Source organism: Hyaena hyaena, unplaced genomic scaffold (genome assembly GCF_003009895.1).
Source record: "Hyaena hyaena isolate Hyena2069 unplaced genomic scaffold, ASM300989v1 scaffold_622, whole genome shotgun sequence".
In the NCBI taxonomy this organism is placed as follows: Eukaryota; Metazoa; Chordata; class Mammalia; order Carnivora; family Hyaenidae; genus Hyaena; species Hyaena hyaena.
The window spans coordinates 415,897-434,181 of NW_024081253.1; the positions used below are offsets into that span (position 1 = coordinate 415,897).

Below are 18,285 nucleotides of genomic sequence, written 5' to 3' on the forward strand. Positions count from 1 at the left end.
AAAAAAAAAAAAAGAGCTGGAAAAAGAAGAGCAAATAAAACCCAGAATCAGCAGAAAAAGTTAAATAATAAGGATCAGAGCAGAAATCAATGATATTAAAATTAAAAACAAACAAACAAAAACACAGTAGAACTGAACAATGAAACGAGGAACTATTCTTTGAAAGAATGAACAAAATCGATAAACACCTATCCAGATTGATCAAAAAGGGGAAAAAGGACCCAAATAAAATCACAAATGAAAGAGAAGAGATCACAAACACCACAGAAATAAAATCATAAGAGAATATTATCAGCAATTATATACCAACAAATTGGGCAATCTGGAAGAAATGGACACATTCCTAGAAACATATAAACTAACAAAATTAAAACAGGAAGAAATAGAAAATTTAAACACACCATGAACAGTAAAGCAACCGAATCAGTAATCAAAAATCTCCCAACAGACAAAAGTCCAGGGCTGGATGGCTTTCCAGGGAAATTCTACCAAACATTTTAAAGAGTTAACACCTATTCTTTTGAAGCTGTTCCAAAAAACAGAAATGGAAGGAAAACTTTCAAACTCATTCTATGAGGTTTGACTCTAAAACCAGAAAAAGACAGCACTTAACAGGAGAAATACACACCAATTTCCCTAATAAACATGGATGCAAAAATTCTCAACAAGATCCTAGCAAACCAGATCCAACAATACATTAAAAGAATTATTCACCACAATCAAATGGGATTTATTCCTGAGACGCAAGGCTGATTCATTATCCACAAATCAATCAACCAATGTGATACATCACATTAATAAAGGATAAGAGCCACATGATCCTCTCAACAGACGCAGAAAACGCATTTGACAAAATATAGCATCCTCTCTTGATAAAAACTCAAGAAAGTAGGGATAGAAGGGTCATACCTCAAAATCATAAAGGCCATATATGAAAGACCCACCACTAACATCATCCTCAATGGGAAAAAACAAAAGCTATCCCCCTAAGGTGAGGAACATGACAAGGATGTCAACTCTCACTACTGTTATTCAACATAGTGTCAGAAGTCCTAGCCTCAGCAGTCAGACAACACAAAGAAATAAAGGGCATCCAAGTTGGCAAGAAGAAAGTCAAACTTTCATTCTTCGCAGACAACATGATACTCTATGTGGAAAAATCAAAGCCTCCACTAAAAAACTGCTAAACTCTATTAAAGAACTGATAACACATGAAATTCAGCAAAGTTGCAGGATATAAAGTAAATGCACAAAACGGTTCCATTTCTATACATCAATAATGAAGCAGCAGAGGGAGAAAGCAAGGAATGAATGCCTTTTACAACTGCACCAAAACCAAGGAATAAACTTAACCAAAGAGGTGAACAATCTATATATACACTGAAAACTACAGAAAGCTTATGAAAGAAATTGAAGACACAAAGAAATGGAAAAACATTCCATGCTTATAGACTGAAAGAAAAAATACTGTTCTGGGGTGTCTGGGTGGCTCAGTACGTTAGGCATCAGGTCATGATCTCACGGTTCATGGGTTTGAGCCCCATGTTGGGCTCTGTGCTGACAACTAGCTCAGAGCCTGGAGCCTGTTTTGGATTCTTTGTCTCCCTCTCTCTCTGATTCTCCCCTGCTCATGCTGTCTCTCTCTCAGAAATAAATAAAACATTAAAAAAAATTTTTTTTTAAATATTGTTCAAATGCTGATACTACCCAAAGCAATCTACATATTCAATGCAATCCTCAACGAAGTAACACCAGTATTCTTCACAGAGCTAGAATAAACAATCCTAAAATCTGTATGGAACCAGGAAAGACCCCAAATGGCCGAAGCAATCCTGAAAAACAAACAAAGTGGGAGGGATCACAATTCCAGATTTCAAGCTATGTTACAATGCTGTAATCATCAAGACAGTATGGTACTGGCATAAGAACAGACACAAAGATCAATGGAACAAAATAGAGGACCCAGGAATGAACCCACAAAAGTATGGCCAACCAATTTCTGACAGAGCATCCAAAGGAAAAAAAGACATCAGCAAATAGTTCTGGAAAGCAATATGCAGAAGAATGAACCTGGACCACTTTCTTACACCATACACAAAAATAAACTCAAAATGGATAAAAGACCTAAATGTAAGACAGGAAGCCATCAAAATCCTAGATGAGAAAAAAGGTAGTGACCTCTTTGACTTGGTTGCAGCAACTTCTTACCTGACAAGTCTCCAGAGGCAAGGGAAACAAAAGCAAAAATGAACTACTGAGAGCTCATCAAGATAAAATCTTCTCCACATCGAAGGAAACAATCAGCAAAACTAAAAGGCCCAATGGAATGGGAGAAGATATTTGCAAATGACAGATAAAGGGTTAGTATCCAATATCTATAAAGAACTTAATAAGCTCAATACCCAAAAACAAATAATCCAGTGAAGATGTGCACAAAAGACATGACTCTTCCAGGGAAGACATCCAGATGGCTAACAGACACGTAAAAAAATGCTCAACACCACTCATCATCAGGGAAAGACAGATCAAAACCACAATGAGATACCACCTCACACCTGTCAGAATGGCTAAAATGAACAATTCGGGCAACAACAGATGTTGGCAAGGATGCGGAGAAAGGGGAACTGTTTTGCACTGCTGGAGAGAATGCAAACTGGTGCAGCCACTCTAGAAAACAGTATGGAGGCCCTAAAAATAGAACTACCCTACAACCCAGCAACTACATTACTAGGTATTTATCCAAGGATACAGGAGTACTGATTCAAAGTGGCATATGCACCCCAATGTTTACAGCAGCACTATCAACAACAGCCAACGTATGGAAAGAGCACTAATGTCCATCAACTGATGAATGGATAAAGATATATACACACCACATTGGAATATTACTTAGCAATCTAAAAAAATGCGATCTTGCTATTTACAACAATATGGATGGAACTAAAGTGCATTATGCTAAGCATAATAAATTAGAGAAAGATAAATAACATGATTTCATTCATATGTACAATTTAAGATACAAAAGAGATGAACATAAAGGAAGGGAAGGAAAAATAAGATAAAAAGAGAGAGGGAGGCAAACCATAAGAGACACTTAAACACAGAGAACAAACTGAGGTTGATGGCAGGGTATCGGATGGGGGGGATGGGCTAAATGGATGGTGGGCTTTAAGGAGGGCACTTGCTGGGATGAGCACTGGGTGTTATATGTAAGTGATGAATCACTAAATTCTACTCCTGAAACCATTATTACACTATATTTTAACTAAGGTGGACTTAAAATTAAGTTAAAAAAAAAGAAAAAAAATTTTATAACAATGTACGGTGATGGATGTTAACTAGACTTCTGTGGCGATCATTTTGCAACATTAAGTCTTTACACTATACCCCTGGAACTAATAAATGTCAATTATACTCTGAAAAACTTCCTCAGAAAACTAAGTACCTGGAAATTTTAACACAGGATGTAGGGTTCATTTTAATTTCAACTAACTTTTACTAATGTCTAGGTTTAAAAAATATGTTCCCAACCTCATCCACCTCACAAGGCATATATCTAATATATACAGAAGTTAATATCACTTTTCCCATTCTTCAACTTGAATGTGAAAAAGGAAGAGGGAGAGAACCTGAATTTGTTTTAGAACTTCCTCAAGCTCCTCAGGGAAAAGTCAAAAGAAAAACAATTCATATTAAAATTTATTGTAATAGTATCCTTTTCATTAGAACTTCAGCCAAAGAATTTTCCCTAAAGGATCCAGTGAAAAGAATACACAGCGGACCTCTGAACCACACTGGTTTAAACTGCATGGGTCCACTTATCCATGGATTTTTTTCCCCATAAATACAATACAGTACTGTATATATATTTTCTCTTCTTTATGATACTTCTAATGAAATTTCTTCTCTAGCTTACGTTATTATAAGGATACAGTATATAACACATATAAAATACAAAATATATGTTATTTGACTGTTATGTTCTATATTAATTATATAACCAGTAAGACATCCAGTCAACATTAGGTTACTAGTAGTTAAGTTTTTGCAGGAGTCAAGAATAATACATAAATTTTCAACTGTGTGGGGTTTGGCACCTCAAAGCAACTCCTGGATTGTCAAGAGTCAACTGTACTTTGTTTTGAAAATTATATTTCAGACAATCTATAAAGCCTATAGCATAGAAACTGAAATTCTGTTTTCTCCAAATAAGGAATACCAAATTCTTAACTACCAATTCTCAATATTATCTCCAGATCTTAAGGAAACAACACTTTAACAAATGACTCACTTCAAGTCCTGTAGAAGGTCCTTTGCATTAAGCATGGTTATTAAAGAGGTGGTAGCTGCAGGAATTATGATAATAGGTGTTCGAGATCCTGTAAAGATAAAATTTTAAAGCTACAAAATATGCTGTTATTATTAAAAGAAATCTACTTTCCCAATTGAAACTTTAAGGTCTGTAAATTTATAATCTTAACTACTTGGAGCTAAAAAAATAAAATTTAAGTCAGCAGTGATATTCAAAATATTTGGTAATGAGTATGACCTGAGCAATGACTAGTCAGAATCAATACCAAGCACAAACATCTGGTATAACTGCACAAACATAGTATCAGCCTTGATTCTGTAATCTAGCTTACTTTTATTTTTTAAAATAAACTTAGAATCAATATGTACAACCTCACCTTTCTTCTGATTTGGTGGAGGTCTTGCTTGAGAAACTGTTAAAAGAGGGGAAAAACTGAGTGTTATTTTTTATTTTTATTTTCAAAATACAAATACAAATAAAATAAGTTAATAAAGTAAAAATACAAATATGGCCTAAAACTTAGCTGTATTTACACATGACTGGTTATATGAAAGTGGATATACTACATTGCTGGACACTGAGTATCTACATTAATGGATGTTAAAGTCTAGAAAAGGAAGCAAATAGTTTTATTAACTGATAACCAATGTATAAACACAAAACCAGAATATTACGAGAACATGTAACACTGGTGGAAGGACTGGGAGGCAGAAATGTGCTTAAACATTTGGGAAGAAAAAAGGTGTTATTGGGAGCTAAGACCTAAAATATTTCTTACCATTTTTGTTATATTTGGTTTTTGTTTATTAGAAGAAAACATTATAGGCAACGAGTCATGTGAAGGCCTGTATTATTTCAAACTGCCCATATCTTTAATAATTATGAATGTGTTATAAAAACACAAATATTCATCTTTTCATTATTTGTATATGTAATAGACTTTATAATGCACATACATATTTGTTGGTATAATAACAGTAGTATCAGCCTAGCTCAAGATTAATATATTTTAGAATTTGAAAATGCTATACATTCAATTTTCAGTATTTATATATCCAATAAAAACATACTGCTTTCTATGTGTGATGTACTGTGTTAGAATTTCCATTTTTTAAAATCACAAAAATAAATAAAAATTTAGAAGATTTAAAATTCTAACTCAACATCAGTTGTTAAAAACAGACTACCATTTGTAAACAGATACATGTATTTTTGGCATATGTTCTATTTTAAAAGCAGTAAAATTCTACATTTTAACCTAATACTTTATAATAGCTATTTATTGTGTAAAATTTTATGGAATCCAGTAATATGACTCTTCCAGTCACATACAGCAGAGAAAGATATATATATATAAATACAAGTCCACACACATACATATTTATAATAGTGTCATCTCTTTCTTCTTGCTGAGAAAAAGGAAAAAAACTAAAACTTTCTTAAATCATTTTTAGAAATAGGATTCATGGATATACTTGATTAGCTAGATAGCATCATTTGGAATATAATACAGTCTCAGTAAATATTTGGTATTTGTTAAAGAGATAAAGGAATGACAGGATGGATAGATCCATGGACAAACACGAGACAAGACTTGCTAGAAGAGTGACTAAGTGGGGGACAACAAAAAAGAAATCTTTGACTAAAACAACACTGGTTTGGTAAAGAAGCCCATGATGGACTCCTGAATTTAGGAAAAGATTCACTAAAATGAAGGCTGAGAAGACCTGATGCAAGAAAAAGACAAAATATAAAAGCTCACATATTAAAAATAAAGTTTAAAGATTTAATTAAAAAATAAATAAATTACAAAAAAATATAAACAGGTTTCCTAGTAAAGGACGGACCAAGGTACAGACACTGTGACAAAAACACTATGATAAAATCAATTTTTTAAGAGAGAGAGAGAGAGAGAGAGTGAGCACAAGTAGGAGAAAGGCAGAGAGAGACGAGTAAGCTATAATCCCATGCAAGTTCTGCACTGCCAGCCACTGAGCCCGATGCAGGGCTCAAACTCATCAAAGGTGAGATGATGACCTGAGTGGATATCAGACATTTAACCAACTGAGCCACCCAGGCATCCCTATGATAAACATGATCTAAAGTTAGAGAGGAAGGAAAGGGCAGAGTAACACCAGTCCATATGGCAAAGTGACTAAGAGCAAGAATCTGTACTCAGATGATCTCAATTCCTATCCCCATTTTGCCACTTCCTGGGCAAATTACCCTAGCAAGTTGAATTGATAGACTACTCAGTCTTGGTTGTCCTCAACTATAAAACAATAATAATAGTTTCTATATCCTGAAACTGCTGTGAGAATCTTAAAAACAACAATGCACATTAACTCCTTAATCAGGTCTTGGCACATATTCAATATTTAGTAAACCCTGTGGCTACAGCAGATGCTAAAGGCTATTGCTCCTGGTACCACTAACACTACCACATTTTCAGCCATGACTGAAAATTTACAAGCTGAGAGTAATTATTATTGTTATGTTTGATTTCAATACAATTAAAGTCTTCACCTAAATATTCAGAGCCTTATGTACAAAGCACTCTTATTACTATAAGTAAAACAGAAATAATCCCTGCCTTCAAAGACTCTCCAGTAAAGTAGGGGAGCCAGAGCATGAACAAGCAAGCACACAAACACATATAAACAAATGTGAACATGTATATTAAAGAGCAAAAGGAACATACCCTGACAGAAAAGTGTCCTTTGGATAGAATGCTTACAGAAAGCCTCTCAAAGGAAGTGGCATTTAAACTGAGATTTCAAGGATGAAAAGGAGCCAACTTGCAAAGAACAAGTGGCCAAATAGTCCAGAGAGGCAGGAGTGTAAGCAAATGCCAAAGACAGGGAGAAACTGCTGTGCGTAGGGAACTGCACATGTGCACACTATAGGGACAAAAGAAAGAATGGCAGGAGATGAGGTTAAAAATCTATGCAGGAACGAATTTACACAGGGCTCTCTAGGCAATGTTAGGTTTGTATTTAAGTGCCACTGGAGAACTCCATAACTTTTAAGGCAGAAAGTGACACAGTTTGATATTCATGTCACATCTTCTGTAAAAGAAAACAATAGATTTAGATAAAAGGTAAAAAGGGGATAAGTATGAAAGCAGGAAGCTCAGTCAGGACTAGTAACAACAGTCCACAATAGTGTTACTTAAATTTGGTGTAAGGGGATTTTTTTGTTTTTTAAATTTCCAATCCAAGGTCAAGTGAATAAAATGCAGTAACAATGAATTGCTAGAAAATGATCATGCACTTGGATGTTGCGACAGTATCTTACTATCAATTTCTATATGTATCTTGTTGGGAACCAGAAATAAGTCATGGACTAACACTTCATGATGCACTGGTATAGAGAAATGATAATTTACATAAACAAATGAGTTGTGGTAGTTGAGACAGACAAATTTGAAACACAGAAAAAGTAAATTTGACAGAAATCAGTGACATATTAGATGAGAGCAATAACCAAATGTGAAGAGTGAAGGATGAAGAATAACTCCTGAAATTTTTGCTTAAGAAACACAGATGATGGTGGTACCATTTATTCATGAAGAAGACATCTGGGAGAAGATATCAGGGAAGAGAGGTTTTACAGCAATTTTAAGATGCCTATGCCATATCCAAATATTAAAGACACAGTTTGTATAAGACACCAAAGGTAAGAAGAGATGTCTGAATTGGGGATACAAATTTGAAAATCATCAGCACATAGATGCTGAAACTCTGGAATGAGATAGTACAACCATCACAATCTGTTGAAAATATACAAGGGGCTAATTCTCTCTCTCAATCTCACATGTTAAGGAGATAAACTAGAGCTATAGGCTACCTACCCATTTCAGACAATCTGTGAAATAAAAGTAAAAAATTAAAGCTGGAGAAGTGAAGTACACAATGTAAATGCATTAGAAAGAGGCAGGAAGCAGGGATATGTGCAAGAGATTTAATCTAAAAAGAAAATGACAGGGGTGCCTGGGTGGCTCAGTTGGTTAAGTAAGCGTCCAACTTCAGCTCAGGTCATGATCACAGGTTTGTGGGTTTGAACCCTGGAGTCTGTTTCAGATTCTGTGTCTCCCTCTCTCTCTGCCCCTCCCCTACTGGTGCTCTGTCTCTCTGTCTCAAAAAAAAAAGTTTTTTTTTTTTTTTTTTTTTTAAAGAAAATGACAGGGCCATCTGGGTGGCTCGTTAAATGTCTGACTTTGGCTCAGGTCACTATCTCACAATTCATGAGTTCAGTTCCCACCTCAGGCTCTTCATTTCAGCTCAGGTCATGATCTCAGAGGTCATAACCAGTGTAGAGCCTTCTTGGGATTCTCTCTCCCTCTTGCTCTGCTCCTCCCCCACTCTCTCTCTCTCTCTTGCTCTCTTCAAAATAAACAAACTTTAAAAAATCTAAAAAAAAAAAAAGGGCAGCATCCCATAAGCAAATACAATAAACATTCTACAGCAAAAGAAAAATTCACGCAAAATTCAGCAAACGAAAAAATCAAGACAAAGACCACAAACTGCTTAACATCCACTTAAAACAGGTTTTATTGATGAGTGTTAAAAACTTATAAAAATTTTTTTGCTTTTTTATTTTTATTTATTTTATTTTTTGAGAGAGAGAGAACAAGAGAGGAGCATAAGGAGAGGGAGAAAATCTTTGGAGGCGAGAGAGAGAGAGACAGATAATCTCAAGCAGGCTCCACCCTCAGCACAGAGTCCAACATGGTGCTCGATCCCACAACCCCGGGATAATGACCCCATACCAAACCAAAAGTTGGACTCTCAACTGACTGAGCCATTGAGAGAGAGAGAGAGAGAGAGAGAGAGAGAGAGAGAGAGAGGGAGGGAGAGAGAGGGAGAGAGAGGGAGAGAGAGGGAGAGAGAGGGAGAGAGAGGGAGAGAGAGGGAGAGAGAGAAATATCTTAAGCAGGCTCCATTCCCAGCAGGGAACTCTCCCAATGAGGAGCCCAATGCAGGGCTCAATCTAGCAACTGTGTGATCATGATCTGAGCCAAAATCAAGAGTCCAATGCTTAACTGACTGAACCAACCAGGCGCCCTAATTTTTGCTTTTAAAACGGTGTGTGTTGGGCAGGGATGCCTGGGTAGCTCAGTTGGTTAAACCTGACTCTTGATTTCAGCTCAGGTCATGATCTCACTGTTTGTGAGTCCAAACCCCACATCAGGCTCTGTGTGTTAACAGCACGAAGCCGGTTTGGGATTCTCTCTCTCCCTCTCTCTGCCCTTCCCCTGCTCACTCATATACTCTATGCCCCTGGGAAGCATTCAACTATAATAGTTATTGAATTTAATCGCTCTTCCTTACACTCTTTAAATTTTTTTAACATTTGTTTATTTTTGAGAGAGAGAAAGAAAGAGTGCAAGCAGGGGAGGGGTAGAGAGAGAGGGAGACACAGAATCCAAAGCAGGCTCCAGGCTCTGAGCTGTCAGCACAGAGCCTGACGTGGAGCTCAAACCCACAAACCTTGTGATCATGACCTGAGCCAAAGTCAGATGCTTAACCAAATGAGCCACCCAGGCACCCTGTTTCCTTACACTCTTACAATGGCTTTGGTAAGGTCATTTTATTATTTTTTTAATGTTGATTTATTTTTGAGAGAGAAAAGGAGAGAGAGAGAGTGCACACAAGCAGGTTGAGGGTCGGAGAAAGAGTGAGACACAGAATCTGAAACAGGGTCCAGGCTCAGAAGTGTCAGCACAGAGCCCGATGCAGGGCTCAAACTCATGACCCGTGAGATCATGACCTAAGCAAAAGTCAGACACTTAACCGACTGAGCCACCCAGATGAGCTCACAGTTCATGGGTTCGAGCCCCGTGTCAGGCTCTGTACTGACAGCTAGCTCAGAGCCTGGAGCCAGCTTTAGATTCTGTGTTTCCCTCTCTCTCTGACCCTCCCCTGTTCATGCTGTCTCTCAGAAGTAAATTAAAAAAAAATTTTTTTTAATTTTTAAAAAAAGTCACTGTCATCTGAAATAAATTTATCCAATGTGCTCCAAATTTAACATGTGGCTAACAGAGCATTCTTCTTCTCTACTCCTTTTCAAAAACAGGAATGAGAAAGATTTCAAACAAATTCACTGTCATAAAAAAAAAAATGTAAATACTAGTCATATCCAGTTTCAAGTGTATGGATCCAGGACACAGTGAGATAACCTACAAAATTATTCCAAAATAAGCCACATATAATCTTCATACCATACTTCTAAAGTGTTTCCAAAAATATTTAGTATATATAACCTATATAATTTTAGAGTTAGCCTGTAAACGTACTATGAATAAAAAGCCCTCCGAATCTATACTATTGATAACTGCCAAATTTAAGAGGAAGATCACTTAATTTTCTTCACATCCATTTTCAATCATACTGATGAAGTAAAAAAGACACGTGGTCAAGCCTAACAGTGTAATCACGCTAAATATAAAAATATATAAATTTGTACATAAAGATATAAAACACATATCAAAAATCAAGCCCAAAACACTTAAAATGGATATAATGTTGGTATCTTCATGCATGTATAAAGATCAATCTTTTTAGGAACTAGGAAGAGGAAAGAAAAATATTTCTAAAATAACTTCAATGCCTTCTCTTACCTTACAAAACCTGATTACAGAACTTTGTATGCTCAATAACATGGACATCTGAAATTCTACGCATCAAAACTGCAGAAGAGTCTATTAAAATTATGGTGCTGTGCTTTTAACGGAGGGCCAAAAAAATCACATCCACATGTACTCTCAGGGGACTCCAACAAGAAACTGGTGAGGGGATAGGTACATATATGTAGCTCTTTAAAGGAATGCCTGGGTGGCTCAGTCGGTTAAGCAATTGACTCTTCATTTCAGCTCAGATCATGATCTTCTGGTCCGTGGGTTCAAGCCTTACATGGGTTTGCAGAGCCTGCTTGGGATTCTCTCTCCGTCCCTCCCTCACTCATGCTATCTCTCTCAAAACAAACTTTAAAAAATACATATTTTTCTAATTAAAAGTATTTTTTTAAAAACTTCTCTTTATCTCAACTATACCTATTTTTTTTTCAAATAAATATTATTTTACTTTATAAATACTTGAAGTAAAATTTCAATTACTTCACAGCATTATACATATCAAAAAAATTTCATTGTGACCATTAAAAAACAAACAAACAACAAAAATATAAAGCAAAGCCAAAGTTTTATATTTTTACCTGGTCTTGGTACTGGCTGTGCTGCAGGAGTCTGAGTCTTACGGGCTGACGCACCCTCCTTTAAAAAAAATAAAAATTGACACATGATGCCAGAGTTCCTTTACATAATAAATACTTTCATTTAATCACTGCAAAGAAATTCCGTATTTCTTTATCTCTCATTCAATCAGCCCTTCTACTGACCATGCTATGATCCTAAGCATTAAAACAAAACAAAAACTTCACTTATATTTTATAAATATTTGTCTTGAAGTAGTAACAGGAATCTTTAGTAGAAATAAATTTAAACTGTTAATTTACCACACAGTAGTTACTGTACGCATGTAATATTTTTCTAATATTCAATGATTTGCTTAATTGTTGACAATTTTCTCAGAAATGTCATTATCCATTTTAAAATCAAGTCAATCTTCTCATTGAACAGTCTCAAAATAAATAAATGATACAAAATCTCACATTAGAAATATATAAATAATGTTACTTTGGAGTGCATTAAAAAAACCCCACAAACATTTCAAATTAAATGCCTTTAAAATATTCAGGGAAAACAATCACATTTATAAAGATGAGATCTGTTACATTTAAGAGTGGCTGTAAATTTTAACTAAATAAAAAATCTCAACTTATCACTAAGCATGTAAGAAGAAAATATGCTAAGTATTGAAATATATCAATTATATACTCAGCAATAAATGCTTCTGAAATGTTTAAGATCTTAAAAAGTTGTCTTTACTGTAACAATTTCAATCATATGCACACCGTATTTTTCATCATAACTTTTTCCTTCTCTCTTTTTTTTAAGCAGTCTTCACACTCAATCAGGAGCCCAACATGGGGCCTGAACTCACAACCCTGAGATCAAGACCTGAGCTGAGATCAAGAGTTGGATGCTTAAACCAAATGAGCCACCCAGCCACCCCTTCATTATAACAGTAAAAAAGTTTTTTTAGTGTTTATTTATTTTTGAGAGACAGATAAACAGAGTTGAGAGGGGGAGAGGCAGAGAGAGGGAAACAGAGAATCCAGAAGCAGGCTCCTGGCTCTGAGCTGTCAACACAGAGCCCAACAGAGGGCTCGAACCCATGAGCTGTGAGATCATGACCTGAGCCATAGTTGGACACTTAACCAACTAAGCCACCAAAACATTTTTAATTGAAAGCTACAAATGTAAATTTCAAAACAACCAGTAATTTATGGTGATCTTATTCTAGTTGTACTTAACTGAATGAAATTTGATAAATAGCAGGGAAGTTACGTAAATACATATTTATAGAAATCAGTTTCAGAATCACAGAAATATTTCTAAAGGAATGCTGCTAAATATGTTAATTTTAACCATATTACATTCTGTTAAAAACTTAAGACTTTATATAATAAAATCATTTGGAATGGCAGGCTATACCAAAGCTTTTTTAAAATAAACAACTAAATTAAAGAGATTTTAGCTTTCCATACCACTGTTCCTGCATAAAGAATAAACTAGATATTATATAATGAACATGAAAACAAAATGTTTCCATATTACTTATAGAAATCCTTATATGAAAATGCTGATTCATGGAGTGTGGTTTGAGTACACACAGAAACAGAGGAAAAAAATAAATGAGGCAGGAAGGAGGACACTGAGCACACACACATGCAGACATCTTTCTGTCTACATCTGACTACAAGACTGGTTTGGATTCAAATCAAAGCCCCCCCGCCCTTTTTTTTAAAGGGTAGATGGAAGTTCAAAATCACTAGAACACAGCACTATGTGCATACTGAGAACTATCCAAACCAAAACTTAATGCAGCTGACTACTAAAATATACCTATACTATATGGCTCTTATAACATGGGTCAGCAAAAGGTGACAAGCACACATGAGTAATATGGGGGAAAAAAGTCTTTTCCATTACAAATCATAACCCTTAAGTCTTTTATCTACTTTTGAGTACACTTAAAACTGGGACCCCTTTAAATGATAAAATTGGGTATTTTCTGTTTGCGAAGTTAAGCTATCCTTGCTTACACTGTACCTTCTCCTACTCCAAAATTACTCCGTTTTGGTTACTGGGGAAGACATATATCCTAGGCCAAGGCAAACAAGAGTTCTCCCATGGGATTTCCTTTATAAATTGAAACTAGCAAGTTATAGCTCTGTCTATATACAAGGCTACAAAGCGGTAAACCAAAAATTACAGATGATCCTATCTCTTGATTCACAGGGAAACACCCATCTACAACAGACAGGATGACACTAGTATGCAAAAAAAAAAATAAAGGTGGACTACAAGATCTCTTTTAACACCTATGTAAGAAAATAGCCTGCAAGGCCCATTCTCCCTCTACCTCTTCTTGACTACACAGACCTTTGCAATCCCTCATCTCAACACTCTATGCACTTCTACACACATTTTTCTCTCAATTAGTTGAACAGAGATAGCTGCAACTGAAAGAGTTTTATCTAATTTTGTCTTCTCAGATGTGCTGAAAATTTTGAGTTGCCAAAATCATTATAACACTGCTTAATTTGGGAGTTAGTAAACAAACACAAATAAGTTTAAGTGCAAGCACACATTCACACAATTTTTCTCTCACACTCACTGTATACACAGCTATACACCTATTAAATAGGAGACTATGGGCTCCATGAAAAAAAGAAGGATGATCTTTGCCTACCATTAGTTGATGGCCGTTTTAGGGCTCCCTACCCAACACTAAGAGCTAAAAGTTCATTCCACTCTGATCCGCACTCTTCTGAAATAGTTATAGAAGTCATTGCATTAAGAACCTCATAAACCGTATAAAAACAACCACCCTTTAAAGATGAAGAGACAGAGTTGAATTTTTTCAAAGACTACAAAGTGGTATATCTGGCATACATTAAGAAACAGGAATAATTACTTGGCAGTAATATGGAAGAGACTGACAGTGCTATGTTTTTAAAGATATTTGGGTTGGGGGAAAAAAGAATACCCACCTGGGAAAATAAAGTATCAGCAAAAAAACAGCTAAAAGAGCTGACAAGTTATGCTAACTGGAGAGGACAACTACTTTCTCTTGAAAAGTCAGAACCATTACAATTTCTACTGAGACTTGAAACATTCCGGAAAAGAAATAACTGATAAGAATGGAGTGGGGTGAGGGAGAAGTGATAGAATCATTTTGGCAAAACATAAGACAAAACAGCGTATAATGTTTATAATCCTTACTTGTCTTATTTTAGCAAGTGAGAAAAATCTAAAAATCTTCTGGTACTGGGAGACAGAACATTGGTATTTGCTATCAAACAAGTAGGAAATAATACCATATTATGTAATATAATAAGACAAAGCATGTTTAACAGTTATCAATGAAAAATAATACATTTACTTAATTTGGAAAAATGCTATTTATATAAAACTTCATGAAATACTGAAAATTCTAAATGAAGAATACAAACAGAATATACATGCAGACTCTAAGAGTTTATAATCTACCTTCCTGGCTCCTGTATTTACGATGGCAAAAATAACCTGTTTTAAATATTAAATAAATACTAATTTTACCCTTACATGATTGTCTTTCTAAAGTAACATATTCCCATGAAATTTGGATTTGATATTCAGAATTCCCAAAAAGCATCTGAATTTTTAAGTACACTGAGTGAATCCTTTAAAGAAAGTATTTTGGAAAAGCTATGTACAAAAAGAAAAGTGTAACTCTATAGACAAATGACAATGAGGCTGAAAACATAAAAGATTTCAAGAACAATTTATAAGCACAATTTACTTTCTAACTATCACCCAGAAGCATATGCATTCAATGTATGCCACATGGAAAATAGCGAACACATTTCTAAAATACATTATATCTATAAAACATACAGATCTGATATCTATATCAATTCTTGATTTTGCTACAGCATTCTCTACTTACTTGTCTACTTCTCTCAACCAGACTGTAAGCTAACTTAAGTCAGGGACAGTCTATTATGGCTCCAATGCCTGTTCCAGGGTGCCTGGTGCATGGTAAATTCTTAAAAATATACATTAACTGGGGTGCCTGGGTGGCTCAGTTGGTTAAGCGTCCAACTTCAGCTCAGGTCATGATCTCACAGTTCGTGAGTTCGAGCCCCGTGTTGGGCTCTGTGCTGACAGCTAGCTCAGAACCTGGAGCCTGCTTTGGATTCTGTGTCTCCTCTCTCTCTGACCCTCCCCTGCTCACGCTGTCTCTCTCTCTCAGAAATAAATAAAAACATTAAAAAAAATTTTTTTTAATATATATACATTAACTAATTAAGATAATTCCATCTGCCTCAGAACTACTGATTCACCACTATTAAACTGTTTTAACTGGTTAAATAAAGATGGTAAAAATATCATAAAGGATTACTGACAGAATTAAAAAATATTAATTTATTCATTCCATACACATTTATCAAGAGCACTGAGTACCAAATAAAAAACTGGGAATGCATCAGTATAAACAAAAGCAAGTGTTTCTTCCTACCTTCATGAAGTTTTGCAATCTAATGGAGAAGACCAGTGAAGGAATGAAAGTTCAAAAATTATAAATATAATTATATATGTATTTACTTAATTGTAATATACATATGCATATTTTCTATAAATGTGTATGTGTATATATCTATATGTGTATGTTCAGCTCCGTTCCCAAAATAAAGAGGAACTAATAATTATTAAACCAACTTCTTTCCATAAAGAAACATTCTCTGTAAGAAAAGAAGTGGTAAACCAAATTCAGCAGCATGCTAAATTCAGTAGCATATTAAAAAGATTATATGCCATGACCAAGTAGCACTGATTACTGGAATGCAAGGATGGTTCAACATGAAAATCAATGGATACAATATACCACATTAAGAGAATGAAGGGAAAATACATGATCATTTCAACTGATGCAGAAAAAGCATTTGACAATTTAATACTCTTTCATGATTTAAAAATACCACACCCACCTTAACAAACCAGGGAGAAAGGAAACTTCTTCAACATAATAAAAACTAAGTATGAAAAATCCAAGCACCTAATATCATACTCAATGGTGAAAGACTGACACCTTTCCCCTTAAGATCAGGAACAATATGTCCACTTTTGCCACTTCTATTCAACATAGCATCTGAAATTCTAGCCAGAGCAATTAAGATGAAGAAAGGAAGGGAAAGAGGGAAGGAGGAAGGAAGGGAGTAAAAGGCATCCAGATTAGAAAGGAAGTGATAAACTTATCTTTTTGCAGATGACAAGACTTTTTTATAGAAAATCTAAAGATTCCACAAAAACCTGTTACAATAAGTGAATTCAACAAAGTTGCAGGATACCAAAAAAAACCCATAAAAATCACCACACAGGTGAACAAAAAACAATCTGTAAAGCAAATTATGAAACAATTCCATGTTCAATAGTATCAAAAAGAATAAAATGTTTACAAATAAATTTCATCAAGGAAGCAAAAAAAATTATACTCTGAAAACTATAAAATATTGCTGTTAAGAAATTAAAGCCATAAGTAAGTGTAAAGACATCTATGCTCATGAACTAAAGAATAATGTTCATATTTCAATTCTATCCAATACAATCTACAGATTCAATGCAATCCCTATCAAACATTCAATGGTATTTTTGCAGAAAGAAAAATCCATCCTAGAATTCATATGGAATCAAGGGACCCTATGCTAACCTTAAAAAAAAAAAAAAAAAAAGGAACAAAGTGGGAGGACTCACATACATTTCCAGATTTCAAAACTTACTCAAATCTGCACAAAACAGTATAGTATGGGCATAAAGACAGGCATAGAGACCAAAAGAAAAGAATACAGCGCAAAGAAATAAACTCTTACATTTATGGTCAACTGATTTTTGACAAAGGTGTCAAGACCATGCAATGGGGAAGGAAAGTTTTTTCAACAAATGGTACTGGAAAAACTGGATATCCACTTGCAAAAGAACTAAGTTGGATCATTATCTTACATCATATACAAAAATTAACTCAAAATAGATCACATGGTCCAAATTCAAGAGTTAAAGCTATAAAACTCTCAGGAAAAACAGAGTAAAAGTTTCATGACATTAAATTTGGCCTTGGTTTTGTGGATAGGATACCAAAAGTACAGTTAACAATGAAAGAAAAAACAGACTAACTAGACTCCATCAGAATTGGACTACATCAAAGGGCACTATAGTAGAGTGAGAAGACAACCCACAAAATGGGAGAAACTATCTGCAAATCATTATCTGATAAGGGGTCAATATCCAAAATATATATAAAAAAAAACTTCTGCAACTCAAAACCACAAAACAAGCATTCCAATTCAAAGATGGGCAAAAAACTTGGTTAGACAACTCCCCAGAGAAAATGACTATTGTCAACTAGCACATGAAAATATGCTCAAATGTCACTAATCATTCAGGAAATTGTACATGAGAACCACAATGAGATACCACGTCATACCCATTAGGATAGCTAATGTTAAACAAGCACACAAAAAACAAATTAACAAGTATTGACAAGGATGTGGAGAAATTAGAACCTTTGTGCATTGCTGGTAGGAATGTAAAATAAGCACCTGCTGTGGAAAACGGTAAGGTGGAACCACAAAAATTTAAACATAGAATTATCATATGATCCAGCAAGTCTAACTCTTGGTATAGAACCTAAAGAATTCAAAGTAGACACTTGAACAGGTATTTGTATGCTGATGTTCATAACAACATTATTCACAACAGCCAAAAGGTGAAAATAACTCGTGTCCACTGACGAATGGATAAACAAACT

General features: G+C 35.0%; 1 protein-coding gene across 1 annotated transcript in view; it reads right to left on the bottom strand.

Moving 5' to 3' along the window:
- The window catches only part of CDC73 (cell division cycle 73), a 119,597-nt gene that overhangs the window by 23,825 nt on the left and 77,487 nt on the right, over nt 1-18,285 (bottom strand). Inside the window, exons 11-13 of the mRNA XM_039257486.1 lie at nt 11,528-11,585; nt 4,689-4,724; nt 4,292-4,379 (exon numbers count right to left, since the gene is read on the bottom strand). Coding sequence (XP_039113417.1) covers nt 4,292-4,379; nt 4,689-4,724; nt 11,528-11,585 — 182 coding nt within the window. The remainder of the gene's footprint in view (nt 1-4,291; nt 4,380-4,688; nt 4,725-11,527; nt 11,586-18,285) is intronic.